At 36.7% G+C, this 16294-nt stretch overlaps 2 protein-coding genes across 11 annotated transcripts in view; both read right to left on the bottom strand.

The window, feature by feature from the left end:
• The window catches only part of mark2b (MAP/microtubule affinity-regulating kinase 2b), a 39258-nt gene extending 31607 nt beyond the window's left edge, over positions 1 to 7651 (bottom strand). For 2 of the 10 annotated variants that reach the window (XM_027134328.2, XM_027134327.2), the window contains exon 1: positions 6439 to 7648. In XM_027134328.2, the coding sequence (XP_026990129.1) occupies positions 6439 to 6489 (51 nt within the window). In that variant the 5' untranslated portion in view covers positions 6490 to 7648. Of the gene's footprint in view, positions 1 to 6438 lie in introns of all 10 variants that reach the window. The other 8 variants (XM_027134336.2, XM_027134331.2, XM_027134330.2 and 5 more) reach the window with 6 other exon arrangements.
• Positions 7652 to 8212: 561 nt separating this feature from the next.
• Positions 8213 to 16289, bottom strand: LOC113635207 (kelch repeat-containing protein). The gene is made up of 13 exons (XM_027134495.2): positions 16076 to 16289; positions 12036 to 12194; positions 11873 to 11945; positions 11734 to 11793; positions 11359 to 11626; positions 10697 to 10819; positions 10392 to 10579; positions 10031 to 10227; positions 9733 to 9824; positions 9439 to 9493; positions 9151 to 9248; positions 8762 to 8856; positions 8213 to 8602 (listed from the first exon to the last, which is right to left on the bottom strand). Exons 1-13 carry the CDS (start codon positions 16135 to 16137, stop codon positions 8477 to 8479), a joined length of 1596 nt encoding a protein of 531 aa, XP_026990296.2. The 5' UTR covers positions 16138 to 16289; the 3' UTR covers positions 8213 to 8476.
• Positions 16290 to 16294: the final 5 nt, after the last annotated feature.

Raw genomic sequence — 16294 nt, forward strand, 5'->3', positions numbered from 1 at the left:
TCGTGGGCATTTTTTTGCCTCGAGCTCTCAAATTACACATCTAGGTAGACTGGTGTTTTATGTAGTTACACTGAAAGATAACCAAACTAAAAAAAAAGTAAAAAAGAAACCTGAACTAAATGTGTGTTGTTTGGAAGCATACTAATGGTATAATAATTGTTCGCAATATGGACTAAACTGAAAACTCTTCACATGTCTGAATGAGCCAAGATATTTTGGCATTTTAGTGCATCTAAAATCTTATTTAACGAAACAGAAGAAACACCGTGCATGTAGGACAGAGGTAATAAAATATATGTCATAGATTATAATAAAATGAAGAATAAAGGCTTTATTTAATCCTCCATTACAAATTTGCTTAAACAACAATTTGTATTCTAGTCAAATGTTCAGGAAAGAGGTAGTCCTACAATGATCTCTCAACAACCTGCAATACAGGCTTCGACACGGCCCTCTGATACGTATAAACACACGCACATTCAAACCTGCACCTGACGTCACGTGCAGGGAGCGAGAAAGCCTCGGCACACCCTCCAGCTTATTTCACACCCAGATCAACTGGAAAGGCTTGTTCATTTACTCACTCAAAAAATGTCTACGCTAATCATTCGCTACAAATGAACACTTGTTTCTGAGATTTTTATTTTTTTTTTTTTAAAGATAGACACAAAGATTCCAGTGAAGACGTTATGAAATTAGCAAATAAGCTACAATCTGAGCTTTCATAATGAAAAGTTTTCTACAGCAAAGATCATCACAGGTGTGAATCACTGTTCAACTAAACCCTAAATCTTAAAATAAGGTCTTCAGAAAGATAAGACAAATTCATCAGCACTTCCTCAAACTATAAAAGTAACCCATCTGTCTGCAGACCTAAATAATACAAAAGTTTCTACTGTATACTGCACTGGGCATTACCCACACAAAAAACACATAGTGAAAAGAAAGACGCACAATAATTAAATATCTGAGTAGAGTAAAAACCTTAACCACACACTGTGTTTCATTTTGACCTTGGTTCAGAGGGGCGTGTGCGTATGTGGTTGAGTAAAGTATGTAAATTAGCATGTACTTCTGAGCTGCTAGACTGCCTGCCAGAAGCAGGTTAAAGTGAATGTGGACGAGGCTGTGTTAGCTTAGCACTGAAATACAAAAAGTTCTCACTGGTGTCAAAAGTTGTTTGTTGCACAGCTAACAGATTTCAATTAGTTCTGCTCACACACACACACACACACACACACACACACACACACGCACGCACACGCACGCGCGCACACACACACACTGAGAACAACCGGTGGGCTTTCATCATCCATTCGCAAAATGGACACGTTATTGGAACCAGTTTTTTTATTCTATGGCTGTTTGTATCAGGCTATAAATTCTATAAAGTGATTGTGTATTAAATGTGGTAATTTGTCTAGCACAGACACACACACATGCTTTCTATCATACACAGGGCAGAGGAATAAAGAGATTTACAGCTAAAACTACTTCAAACCATCAGCAGTCACCTGGTCAACATTCGTCTTAATTGACATTATAAAAATCATGAGCCACATAGAAGCCTCTGCCAAGGACAGCACAGGTCAGTCTGTTGACTGAAACAAGTATTTCTTCATGCTGTATAACAGTATGCTCATTTTAGTTATTTTTACTATAACAATTCAGCCCCTATATAGATCACAGATGTGGGTCATACACCAAAAACATCATTTATACATTTCCACAATACCAGTGTGAAACATTTAGTTTGCTAGGACCAAGAACAAAAAGAATACCAAAATTTACTGCAGTATTTATCACGCATCAACAGTAACAAAACAAACAGTGTAAACGTGTGGATGCACTCTGACTTGTCTGACATACCACAAATGCATTAATTAAAATTACAACATCGCTGTACACGAAGCTTCACAAGAATAACGCTTTTTGGTATTCGCACAAGTCACAGAACGCATCACTGCATGTAAGCTAAGGCACACTATAGCTCATGCCACCAAACAAACAAAGAAATAAAACAAAGAAAAGCTTCTACACGGGTAAAAGCTGTGATTAGTTTAATTCACAAAGATATGCAACACTGTATGAATAAAAAGATCAGTTTATCACCGCTGGCATACTTTAGCTTGTATGCTTTGATACGTCTCTGCTCGAGCCAGATCTCGGTCTCAAAACCGAAACCGTGTATTCACTTCCTATAAGCAATCTGATATAAAATGATAGGGTTAATTAATGTTCTGATACATCATCGTTCTCATAGTGACTGCTCCTTCACACGGACTTGTGGCAGACGATCCACGAATCCTAATAATAAACAGATTAAAAGATTCTATGCTGTTTGATAAAAAAGAATTAAATCAACTTTGCTGTGTTGAGGTTTTGTGGTGAATTAGATGTTGATATCAGATAATTTTAATAAATAAGTGCATAATTAGAATTGTGCATAATTATCCTTATTATCTATCTTGACTTAATATTTCAGTATTGTAAATTATAATCAGAAAATAAATGTTGTAAATTATAAGATGATGAGCTGGAATTATCATATTTTTTTATACTGAAAGACGTCCCTGGCTAAATTTGAAAACTTGATTTAGGAAATATCAGCTCTATTGGAAAAGTCAGCATAAAAAAAAAGTGTGTTAAATTCAAGTTACTCGTTCTCAGTAGGCTTTCAATTCAATTTCTTGTTTGTATAAATTCAGCAGTATCCTTCCGATTCCTTTTTTTTTTTATCGTCAACCGTGATGATCCTAAAATTACTGTAATACTGTCACATCGGGACATAACACATGCAGTATGTATCATAACGTGACCTATTTGGCAACGTCCAGGATTTCATCTAATCATCTATGACAATACAAAAATGAATGTTAAGCATGACTCTAGTGGTAGATCTAAGTTCAGCTGACATACAAAGGAAGGAGGTGATAAATCTTGACTTTAATCATCGGTGACTGATACGTTCAGCTTGTATTGACATGTGGTATAAAACACTGATAGCTCAGTGTTTAGACAGCAAAAAGCAGTTGGTTGAAAGGTTGTGAAATGTTAAAGTGTCACCCTTTCTAGGTAAAATAAGGAAGAAAGCTACCTTTTGTGATGCACTGCAATTTGTGATGCACTGCACTGCATGACAATCTGCTGCTTAATCTCAGTCATGAGTCCCCAAAGTCAAGTTTGTGTCCCAAACCACACAATACACAGCAAATACGAAGCCTAATCTGTAATGACAATGTTTTTGATACAGAAATGTGCCGTCTCTGCCGTGTTTCCTCAATATTTCACATGCATTATGATGATAAACACATTATTGTGCACATTAAAGTGACGCCACACTCTTGGACTGCTAAGGTGAAAGAGCAAAACCTCTCGGTTGCTCCACTGTAGTCTCACAGCTTGCTGCTTTGTTAGTTTGCATCTGTCAGCCTCGTAAATGCGCAGCTCGATCTCCGATGCAGATAGACGCAAACTAACACACTAGAAGAGTTTAGAAACCAAAACTATCGCCTTACCCAATGTGTATTTTCGCTCTCTGGGTTCACAGTGTTTACATAATCTCAATATCATATCTAGATGAAAACTGAAAAATGAAAAACCTTCTAATAACAGGGTCCAAAGCTTTATTTAGTTTAGATGGTGTCTGAGGCATGTTTAAAGATTTCCCATCAATTCTGACCTGTCACCCCTGACACAATGCCCACTGGGAATTATGATTACACGACTATCAGGGCAGTAAACAGCAGCTCAGGAGCATCTTATTACGAAGGATTGTTTTCTCCTCCCCTGACACAATAATCAATTTAGTGTTAACAATAATTGCTACAATTCTGGGGACTAGTCTAAAGCAAGTTTATACAACTTCTTATACGTCAACCAATCAGATTTGTGTTTTCCGCCAGTCATTGATTTCCGCACAAAAATACAGCAGGAGCAGTTATCTTAAAGAAAGATTGTTCTTTTCATCACACACTTTCTAAGTACATTTTGAATAGATTTATCTCAAACTGTAGAATATAAAACCACTTGAGACTAAATATTACCAAAGTTGCTTTCTGGTTATTGGTATTAGCATAAAACCATAAACACTGAGTGTGAATTCAAGGTTTTAGAGTTGCACCCCACCTGTTTTACATGTGATTGAGCTAGTTCTTCACTTTTCCACTGAATAAGTATTCATGCTAAAAATCTGCTAAAATGAGTTTAACCTCCATCAGCTGCACTTTTCTGCCTGGTTGCTATTTTTCCTATGTAATAACACTTCACATTCTCACTGTCGACTGACACAATCTGTTCAGATTTAGAGTTCCTGACCTGTACAAACTGCTACAGTTCAGAACGAATATGAATTAATAAATAGACTAAGAAATATACTAAATATAATCACCACAAGAGTTGTACGATTATATCAATACGTGTGACACACACAGCACCATAAAGCAAGCTTGCTATATTAACATTGAAATACAAAAATTTGTATTTTATAGTTAAAACAATAAAATAACATGCTAGTAATACAGCAGCAATGACATCTTACTCTAAAAACAGATCTATGGGGAGAATTCACGATCCTGATTAATATCATAGCAGCTGGTAACCAATAAAATGTGATTAACCAAATTAAAGCTATTTGATTCTGACCTTTTATAAACATCATCATAACTAAAATGTCATCTGACACTTATAGAATCAGCAGTGCTGTTTACGGGACTTGTTAAGCGCCCACGGAAAGGCATTTCGGAAGAGTCATAAAATATTCCAGCAGGACTTCAACCCGAAAATTCTGTCCTCGCTATGCTTGTGATATGACATACACGATATGACCATCACTCCCACATGTGAGCCTTCCCAAAACTGTTACCTCAAAGTCAGAAGTACACAATGGTGTCGAACTGTCATTACAATTTCCTTTCAATTGACCTAAGGAGCATGACAATACACCTGTGCACAAAGTGAACAACATAAAGATATAAAGGTTTGACACTGTTCGAGTGGAAGAACTCCAGCAGTCAGGATCTAGTGGGAAGGCACCCCTAAAGATTGTAGGTTATTATTACAGCAAAGTAGTGTCTAAATCTGGAATGAGATGTTCAGCAAGCACATATGGGTGTGATGGTCAGGTGTCGACACACTTTTGCGCATTGAATGCATTTCCACTCCCTACATCTGACCTGAAACTAGAAAGGCAGGAAATTAGTGTGTGTGTGTGTGTGTGTGTGTGTGTGTGTGTGTATCAACTGCATACATTCATCAAAAGATTTCTTTCAATTCATAAGTGTGACGCTTTACTCGTTTATTATGTACAGTCTAAACTAGTGAATATAAACGTCCCTTACCTGTTAGCAACATTATTCACATTATTATATAATAAACCAGACATCGATAATCTTGGATGACTGACTATATTCGGAGTATGTCATTTTAGTTTGTGTTTTGATAAATGTGCAACTGTCAAACCACTAAAACAGAGCTGGTGAATGAATGGAATCGAAAAATAAAATGAAAACACACCAGCATTTTATCATCACGTACGAACTGAAATCTGACAACCTGACTCCAGGTGAATTTTGATTATATCAGTCTTGTTACAGTGGAAGCAAAAACAAACAAATCACATGCACACTTTCCACAACGGGTCGACGGTACTAATACTGTCATTTTTAACTAGTGCATAGAAACAAGACATAATACATTTCACTACTCGGATACAAAGAAAAAAAGAGAGAAAAAAAGACAAAAATCAAATGTATATTCAGTGTGAATTTCATTCTGATTTCTAGGCACACGTTCAAACCTGTTCAAACACAAGGTCACGTGTGATTCAGGTGTGAACTCTTCAATGATAAAGTATGGCACATCAGCCCGAGATGGCTGCCACGTTAGTTCAGGGTTCTTATGGAACTGAGGCTCACCCACGTATCAGTGGCACGATTAACACCGCTGACTCATCATTCTCACCCTGAACCTCTGAAAGCAGACGCTCAAGACTTAGCTTTCAGTAGGAGTGAGAGCTGCTTGTGTGGGATTCCAGGAAATAAGGCAGGGAGAAAAGAGAGAGAGAGAGAAAAAAAAAAGCCTGCAGCTCTTGTTTCATTAAATCACTGCGCTCAGATACACCATACCTCTCATTAGACACTATTCACTCAGATGTATTAATGTTAGTAATCATTGAGCAGAAAAATGCTCAACCTTCTTCCTGTAGTTCAAACTCCACAAAGGAAATGTTGAGAAATCTTTTACGACCTTGTTACATGACTGGAGATAAAAATGAGATGACTAAAACCTGCCTCACTGTTTAGTGGTGTGTCAACAAGCCAGAAAGACTTTTATTCGCCTTGTTTCATATTAATCTTTAAATACATTTCAGGAAACATCAACACTGATATGGCACCTCTTTTACAGACGTTTGTATATAAATATAAATACATGTCTCACCTGTCCAGAAGAATGCTCGATGACTCCTAATCCTTGATTCCGGGTTGACATTTGTGAGGAGTTTTCAGAAATGATTCCGGAAAGGATTCAATCTCACATTTAATGACTCTATCTGACAGATTTTTTATTGTGTTTTCCTCAGCCAGGGATGTGAAAGAGGCAGCTAACGCTAGCTAACGCTAGCTAGCCACGCAGACACAAATCAACAAGTCAAACCTCACATTAGTTACCAATACGTTTCCATGTCAACAGGACAGAGGGTTAATAAATCAAACGACTATTTAAATAACCGACTGATATTTTTTTTAATGACAAACGAACGTGTATAACGTGAACTTTACCGAGATAGTTGGTTAGATTTATAGCCTAGATACCAGAAGGTAATCTGACTGAATGCTTGCTGGGTAACTTCAGTACGTCTGAAGAAAATCAACATGCCAACACCATTAAAGTACCCGTTATTGAAAAAATAAAAACATAAACAAATGTTTAAAAAAAAGTTTGTTTTTGTGTGTTATTTATTTAATATATGTATATATGTAAATCGTAATCGTTTCCTGGTAAATGACCGTTTAAAATGAAGTATGTGAGACCGACCTGGGATCAGGTAATACGTTAGCTAGCCTGCTAGCTCACCTATCGAGGCGGAAAAAAACACACAAACAAATCAGAGCGACTACAAAAGAAACCGATACCTTTGGAAAAACTCAACGTTAACGCTTGTGGAGTTGATTAAACCCAATGTAAGAGACGAGCTACAGCGGTGCAGCAGCTAACCCGATAGAGACGAACACTAGCAGCTGTTAGCTAGCCTTCCATCCATCCAGCCTTCAGACAGCCGAATCCACCAAACTCAAAGATTCCTCCACAGTCCGCACAGATCTGAGTACAGTCGCGACTTATTAAAACAACACAAACTACAGGCTACGCAGCAAATTATTTACTGTTCAGGGTAACGTCCAAAGTCGATGGGTTGTAAAAGAAAAATCCATTATTCGCACCGCTAAAGTCGTTTTCTTCCTTTAGCGTGTAAGAACAGCGGCGGTTCGGGCTGGTGAATAAAGTGCGGAATACCGGAACAACGGCGACGCAACATGGCCGGCCGCCGCGCAGTGGAGGGGCGGGAAACATCACCTCAGATCAGCTCCTGCCGCCTCGGACCACAATAACACCGAGTATCAGTGCAGACTGAGGCTGACACCCAGCGTCATGACTCAATAATAAACTCAGAGGCCATTTTCTCAGGTAGCATACCTATCTGTAAGAGAACGCACAGCTTAAGGTGTCAAGCACGTACATAATAAACCTCACTCACACCTAGGGGCAAGTATCATAGCCAAAAATGTTAACTGCTGTATCAACTTGCCAAACTGTCCATAAAGAGAAATAGGCCAGTATGTTTAGTATCAGACATATCAGGGGCAGCAACAGTAATGATAAGTTGTTTTTTTTTGCTCATCTTTTTACAAAGACAGACACACACAGAGACAGACAGACACGTTAGTCTTCCAATGTTTCTGCTGGGTCTGTTTCTACCCACAGCACTGCTGTTAGATGGAAATTTTTGGATATGGATACATCAACCTATAATTACAGGTGACATTATGGTGTTTAAAACCCAGAACTCTTCAGTCTGATCTGTATCAGAGCAACATCTAGTACCAGATCAGTGTTACAGTGTTAAAGCTGCGACACTGTGTAACGAAACTCGGTCCCTGATAAAAGCATAGTAAAGTTGATTAAATATATTTGGAACAGCATACATGACAACTGCTTCTATGTATAGTAAAGACATTTTAATAATAGTATACACATTTAAAACATATCCAAAACATGTTTTCACAATAAGAGTTGAAGCCTTTTATTATTATTACTATTATTATTATTATTAAATGCCAAGTAGGCATACGACTCAGGACTAATTTCCATTTAAGATATCATTATAATTCTGAAACAGAAGCATAACATAAAACCTTTAAAGCATAAGAAAAACAAATACATCTATTTAATCACAGTCCTTTCACCAAAGCTTTAAGCATCATTCACACAGCTCCTTTACTGGCACAGTGATCAGGTCAGAGAAGAAGCTGCCTTCATTGTCCCCTCCTCCAAATATGAGCAACGTTTGAGACTCAGAAACCTGCTCTTGATCATCAGAGGAACCCTATGGCAAAAGAAAAACAAACAAAGCGACACTTTCACGACTGCTAAAGAAAAAAGAATGCATATTCCAGGGAAACAAGACCACATTTATGTCAAAATGCATGCATATTCTTTACAAGTGAAAGATTTCATATGTGTATTCACAAGATGCTGCAGGTACCTTCACACATGCAGTTGCCATGGTGATGATGGAGTGTCCAGCTCTAGGTGTTGAGGTCAGCTGACTACATGCCAAAGATGTCCAGCAATTTGTGTCTATTAAACAAAGGAAAAAATATCAACAGGGAAGAAAATGTAGCTCCACTCAAATCAAAACCATGTGTACACTTTACCATGTCCAGGAAGGAAATGACCATTTATTAAAATAATTACAAATACTTTGCACATGTTTTGTGCTAGGTCACGATATCAGAGTACCCAAAACTTCATACTTCATGCATGGGTGCATTTAGCAAGTTAATAAAGTTGGTAAAGTGGACAATGTATCTGCACATATCTGCTTAAAATAAGATATTAAATGAAATGTGACAGAAAGAACAGCATGTTCACCTGTGTTGAATATAAATGTGTCACTCAAAGCATCGTTTCCATTGTAGCCTCCATGGACCAAGAAATGTGACTCAGACAGAACAGCACAGCCATGCCAACTGTGACAAAAAGTATGGACAAAGCTGAGTCAGTATTACCAATATAGATATTCAGCAACAATGCACCATGGTGCTTAAACAAGACTTCTGTCAGTCAAAGAGGGTTGCAAGAGCACCACTTAATAAGCAGTAGAGAGACATTGACAAATCACTGAAGAAAAAAAAATGTGTTCCATGATTTTATTATTACCTCCTTGGTGATGGTACTGATCCAATCGTCTGCACAGCTGAAAACTCCATAAGGCCTTTAAAAACAGACAAACCCTGAACATTTAAGTACATTGCAGCACATTAAATTGAAAGTGTTTCAGTACTTTGTTTGCAAACATTTTTGTTTATGATCAAATTTTGCCAAGCACCACATATTCCATTCAAATGACCAGGTTATTTTCTAGAAGTGTGATTTTAGGCTTTTTTTGTTTCACTAGATGTATAAAAGGGCCAGTAGAAGAAAAGCAAATAAGAGAAAGTGTACACTTCTTACACAGATCAAGCATGAACATGTCATTGAAACAGACTGGCATGTCCCAGCCACCAAAAATAAAGATCTTCCCCTGCATCACACAAGCTGAATGCCTAAATGGGGGAAAAAGAAATTAACAATGAACAGCAATCCAAATTAATACCACAAATCTAATAAAATGTTTTCCAATCAATCAGGAAATACAATAGTTAATAGACAATTGTTATATACCCATGAAAAAACAGAGGTAAAAGATTTACATCCATCAACACAACTGCTCTGAACTTCATCGTGAAAAGTCTTTTCATAACCTACTAACCCAGAGCGTGGAGCAGGCTTATCGCCATTAACAATGGGCTGATACCAGATGGCCATTTCAGGGTTGAAAATGTAGAGGGAGTCACTGCAGCCATCAGGCTCAGGATGGGGACGTGGGAACACACCCCCAAACACGAAAAGCTCTCCTCTGAACAGAGTGCAGCTGTGATAGGCCAGAGGAGGAACTTTACCTTGTGCCTAAAAGAAAGAAAAAATTTTTATTCCATTTTTCCCTGTATACCCAGAAACCTCTACCACAGGCCATCAAATTAAGGAAAAGTTGCTCTGACTTTTAATTTAAGGACATTTTAACAAAGAGTAAATGTTAGTGTTAAATGACACTAATGAAAAAATGAACTAACCTCCACCATGGTCCAGCGCCAGCTCTGTGTATCTAAAATATGGACATCATTGAACCATTTCTTATGTTTGGAACCGCCAAACACAAAGATCCTCTTGGAATCAGAGTCATAAGTCGCCGTGTGGCCAATCCGAGCCTCTGGTGTAGGTCCTTCTGCCAGAGTTTCAGCAGGGACCCATGACAAGTCCTCTGAATATGAAGAAAATGAACAGTGAGAAATGCTCAAAAGAAACATCTTGCCTGCTGTCAAAGCAATGAATAACCAAGTAGAGCAATACCATGTCTTTTTATGAAATGAAAACTCACCTGTACACAGCTTCCAAATGGGATCCTTGCAGAACTGCATTCGGGCACCTTGTCCTCCAATAAGTATAGCTGTCTGAGGGTCAATTGGACAGAGGGTCTGACCCCACCGGCCTGATGGAGCGCCTGTTAAAGTTTAAAAAGACATGCAATTAGGATTTTATATAAAACCATTCTGCTATAATAATAATAATAATAATAATGCATTTTATTTCATGGCGCCTTTCAGAACACCCAAGGTCACATTACAAGCAATATACAGGTCACTGCATAAAAAAAAACCACACAAACAAACAGCATATACATATAAAGAGCATGTCTCAATAAAACATATTATAAGAAAGCCTGTATAAAAAGATATATGTCTTAAGACACGTTTTAAAATTCAACAAGCACTCGCTATTGTGAACATCGAGGGGAACAGAATTCCATAGGCAGGGGGCAACATAACTAAAAGATCTGCCACCCATAGTAGTAAGTTTAATCCGAGGTACCACAAGAAAAATTGAAGATGAAGATCTAAGTGCACATGGAGTGTAAACCTGGAGAAGTTGAGTAAGGTATCGTGGTGCAAGATTGTGTGCTATGCAAGTTCATGAAATTTTTTTATACAAAGAATTAACAGAACTCTATTACATTTACTGTATATGTAGAGACACACTCACCAATGTGGGTGGGGGTTTTAGTTTGTTGGTTTCCTTTAGCTTTAGGGTTTGGAGGAGTACGGCTGATGCTCTGCTCCTCTTTTTGCTGGAAAAGTCGTGTTTGTCCTGTGCAGGCGCTGCTCTTGCCTCGTCGTTGTGGTGTTACCTTTTCTGAAGAATTTGGGCAAATATTCTCTTGGCCTCTCATGTCCTCTATTTCTTCTTCCTCTCCTTGTGAACGTTTCCTCTTCCCATGTCCTGCTCGAGAGACCATATTTGTGGTGTTGCACTAAAAAGGGATAGAAAAATTCCTCCATTAGCTATAACATGGACATCGTTAATCAACTTCAGAAAATTAAGAAATGCAACCAAGTGGAATTAAGGGAAAGGCCTCACATCTGGAGTGTATTCCTTTTGCGCAATAGTAAGTGCTGGGTCAAGCACGTCACTTTTAATCTGAGAGAAAAAGACACAAAAATTGTTTATATTTAATATTAAATATTTTACATTAGGGAAGACTTCAGATAGCACTCACCCCCTTGATATGAACATTTAATGTCGCTCCATCACTCCATACACCATCTTCTCCTAACTCCCAAGAAACACATCTGTCATGTAAAATATTTAGATAGATGATTAGAAATCAACAAACCCTTACTGTACTTCCACAGGAAAAACACCACTGCAAGTACTCTTACTTGTTGAATGGTGTTAATCTTCCCAGGGTGATAAGCTCGTCCTTCTCATCATTGAGCTCGACTGAAACACTACTGCACTTTTCCCACGTTCCTCTAGTAAAGAGTACAATCTGCTGTACACATGACTTTATTGCAGATCTGCCTACAGGTCCTTGAAGACTGCACAGAATAATTAAGAATGAACATGTTAGGCCAATATTCTGATAAACATCATGTGCAGTACCTGTATGACGAATAAGATAAAAAAATCATCTTAAGTAATCATCCAGGGTGATATCTATTTCTATTTTTTTGGTGGCACTAACAACAATGTGCTCTAGTCTAGGAAAGATAGATAGATTAATCTTAATTGTCATTGCATATTACAGGTACACAGTAACAAAATGCAGTTTGGCATATAGCAGAAGTGCAAAGAGTAGCAATTGTGCAAATAGACAAGTGCAGATAAATATGTAAACATATGTACAACATGTATTATATATATGTACGCATATAATACAGACCAAAAGTTTGGACACACCACCTTTTCAACAGGACAATGACCCCAAACACACCTCCAGGCTGTGTAAGGGCTATTTGACTATGAAGGAGAGTGATGGGGTGCTGCGCCAGATGACCTGGCCTCCACGGTCACCGGACCTGAACCCAATCGAGATGGTTTGGGGTGAGCTGGACCGCAGAGTGAAAGCAAAAGGGCCAACAAGTGCTAAGCATGTCTGGGAACTCCTTCAAGACTGTTGGAAGACCATTTCAGGTGACTACCTCTTGAAGCTCATCAAGAGAATGCCAAGAGTGTGCAAAGCAGTAATCAAAGCAAAAGGTGGCTACTTTGAAGAACCTAGAATATGACATATTTTCAGTTGTTTCACACTTTTTTTTATGTACATATATAATTCCACATGTGTTAATTCATAGTTTTGATGCCTTCAGTGTGAATCTACAATTTTCATAGTCATGAAAATAAAGAAAACTCTTTGAATGAGAAGGTGTGTCCAAACTTTTGGTCTGTATTGTATGTACAGTGAATAAATATAAAGGCTATAGCAGTACAGAGACGTGTGGACATTGTTGAAAAGTACAAGTAAATGGTTCTAAGGCTATGGTATTGGGGAAAAAATGCAGACACTGTTGTAAAGAACCAAAAAAGTAGAATGTTATGGCATTAAAAAATGTACAAGCTGAATAAGCAATTCCACTAAATATATGTATATATACACACAGATGTGAAATATTAGGCAGAATATACAGTAAGGTATATAAAGACACATAAATAAAGTAGTGCAGATGTATGTAAGGTACAATATGTGTAGAGGATGAGGAGTATAAAAATAAAATATGTAATATGTACATTGTATGTATAATTGTACAGAAGTCATATACAGTATTTTTACAGTGTTCTAACAGTGTAGTGTAGAGTTCAGAAGTGTGATGATGTATGGGGAAAAAAAGCTGTCCCTGAACCTGCTGATTCCTGCTGTCCCTGAACCTGCTTATGTTCCTGTATCTCATTCTTGATGGAAGGAGGTTAAACAAACAGTTTGTGACTGGGATGTGAAGAGTCCTTGATGATGTTGTGAGCTCTGTGCAGACATGCTGTGGTGAAGGTGCTCAATGATATAATGTTTAAGCAGTAAATAAATAAACAGAATATCTGTAATCCTTTTTTTTGTGTGTGTTTCTAACAAATTCGTTCCAGTACAAAGAAAAAAGTTCAATAAAATACACATTCTACTATTCATTACTGCAACAGCATGCAGAAACCTTGTGAGGATATATAGCTATAGATATACTTCAATATAGCTGTAAATATACTTCTATGGACTGTATATACGCCCATATAGCTGTACATATACTTCAATTATAGCTGTAAATATACTTCTATAGACTGTATATACGCCCATATAGCTGTAAATATACTTCCATAGACTGTATATACTCCCATATAGCTGTAAATATACTTCCATATACTGTATATACTCCCATATAGCTGTACATATACTTCAATTATAGCTGTAAATATACTGCTATGGACTGTATATACGCCCATATAGCTGTAAATATACTTCCATAGACTGTATATACTCCCATATAGCTGTAAATATACTTCCATATACTGTATATACTCCCATATAGCTGTAAATATACTTCTATAGACTGTATATACTCCCATATAGCTATAAATATACTTCTATAGACTGTATATACTCCCATATAGCTGTACATATACTTCAATTATAGCTGTAAATATACTGCTATAGACTGTATATACGCCCATATAGCTGTAAATATACTTCCATAGACTGTATATACGCCCATATAGCTGTAAATATACTTCTATAGACTGTATATACTCCCATAGCTGTAAATATACTTCTATAGACTGTATATACTCCCATATAGCTGTAAATATACTTCTATAGACTGTATATACTCCCATAGCTGTAAATATACTTCTATAGACTGTATATACTCCCATAGCTGTAAATATACTTCTATAGACTGTATATACTCCCATAGCTGTAAATATACTTCTATAGACTGTATATACTCCCATATAGCTGTAAATATACTTCTATAGACTGTATATACTCCCATATAGCTGTAAATATACTTCTATAGACTGTATATACTCCCATATAGCTGTAAATATACTTCTATAGACTGTATATACTCCCATATAGCTGTAAATATACTTCTATAGACTGTATATACTCCCATATAGCTGTACATATACTTCTATAGACTGTATATACTCCCATAGCTGTAAATATACTTCTATAGACTGTATATACTCCCATATAGCTGTAAATATACTTCTATAGACTGTATATACTCCCATATAGCTGTAAATATACTTCTATAGACTGTATATACTCCCATATAGCTGTAAATATACTTCTATAGACTGTATATACTCCCATATAGCTGTAAATATACTTCTATAGACTGTATATACTCCCATATAGCTGTAAATATACTTCTATAGACTGTATATACTCCCATATAGCTGTAAATATACTTCTATAGACTGTATATACTCCCATATAGCTGTAAATATACTTCTATAGACTGTATATACTCCCATAGCTGTAAATATACTTCTATAGACTGTATATACTCCCATAGCTGTAAATATACTTCTATAGACTGTATATACTCCCATATAGCTGTAAATATACTTCTATAGACTGTATATACTCCCATAGCTGTAAATATACTTCTATAGACTGTATATACTCCCATAGCTGTAAATATACTTCTATAGACTGTATATACTCCCATATAGCTGTAAATATACTTCTATAGACTGTATATACTCCCATATAGCTGTAAATATACTTCTATAGACTGTATATACTCCCATATAGCTGTAAATATACTTCTATAGACTGTATATACTCCCATATAGCTGTAAATATACTTCTATAGACTGTATATACTCCCATATAGCTGTAAATATACTTCTATAGACTGTATATACTCCCATATAGCTGTAAATATACTTCTATAGACTGTATATACTCCCATATAGCTGTAAATATACTTCTATAGACTGTATATACTCCCATATAGCTGTAAATATACTTCTATAGACTGTATATACTCCCATAGCTGTAAATATACTTCTATAGACTGTATATACTCCCATAGCTGTAAATATACTTCTATAGACTGTATATACTCCCATAGCTGTAAATATACTTCTATAGACTGTATATACTCCCATAGCTGTAAATATACTTCTATAGACTGTATATACTCCCATATAGCTGTAAATATACTTCTATAGACTGTATATACTCCCATATAGCTGTAAATATACTTCTATAGACTGTATATACTCCCATATAGCTGTAAATATACTTCTATAGACTGTATATACTCCCATATAGCTGTAAATATACTTCTATAGACTGTATATACTCCCATAGCTGTAAATATACTTCTATAGACTGTATATACTCCCATAGCTGTAAATATACTTCTATAGACTGTATATAAACTTCTATAGACTACAGCATTAACTTGTTTGTTTTTACCTTGCAATCCGTTGCGGCGGTTTGTCTGCTCCAAAAACCGCGTAAATAGCGAAATCCTCCATGCTTAACCTGTCCGTCAACGTACTCACTAAGTGTGATACAAGCTTTAAATAAAATAAAAAAAGAAGCTAATAATATTTAAATCCGACGGATCTCCCGCCAACTCTGAGTTTAATCTGAATCTGGCGCCACAATTTGGGCGGAAGTATACTTATCCCG

This window comes from Tachysurus fulvidraco, chromosome 1 (genome assembly GCF_022655615.1).
Source record: "Tachysurus fulvidraco isolate hzauxx_2018 chromosome 1, HZAU_PFXX_2.0, whole genome shotgun sequence".
Classification (NCBI taxonomy): domain Eukaryota; kingdom Metazoa; phylum Chordata; class Actinopteri; order Siluriformes; family Bagridae; genus Tachysurus; species Tachysurus fulvidraco.

Excerpts from the sequence above, each read along its gene's own strand:
- LOC113635207 (XM_027134495.2), bottom strand. The coding sequence starts at position 16,137 with ATGGAGGATTTCGCTATTTACGCGGTTTTTGGAGCAGACAAACCGCCG. Across the intron at positions 11,946-12,035 it reads AGATTAACACCATTCAACAA|ATGTGTTTCTTGGGAGTTAG; the intron begins GTAAGAGTACTT and ends TTTACATGACAG. Across the intron at positions 9,494-9,732 it reads CATGTTCATGCTTGATCTGT|GCCTTATGGAGTTTTCAGCT; the intron begins GTAAGAAGTGTA and ends CTGTTTTTAAAG.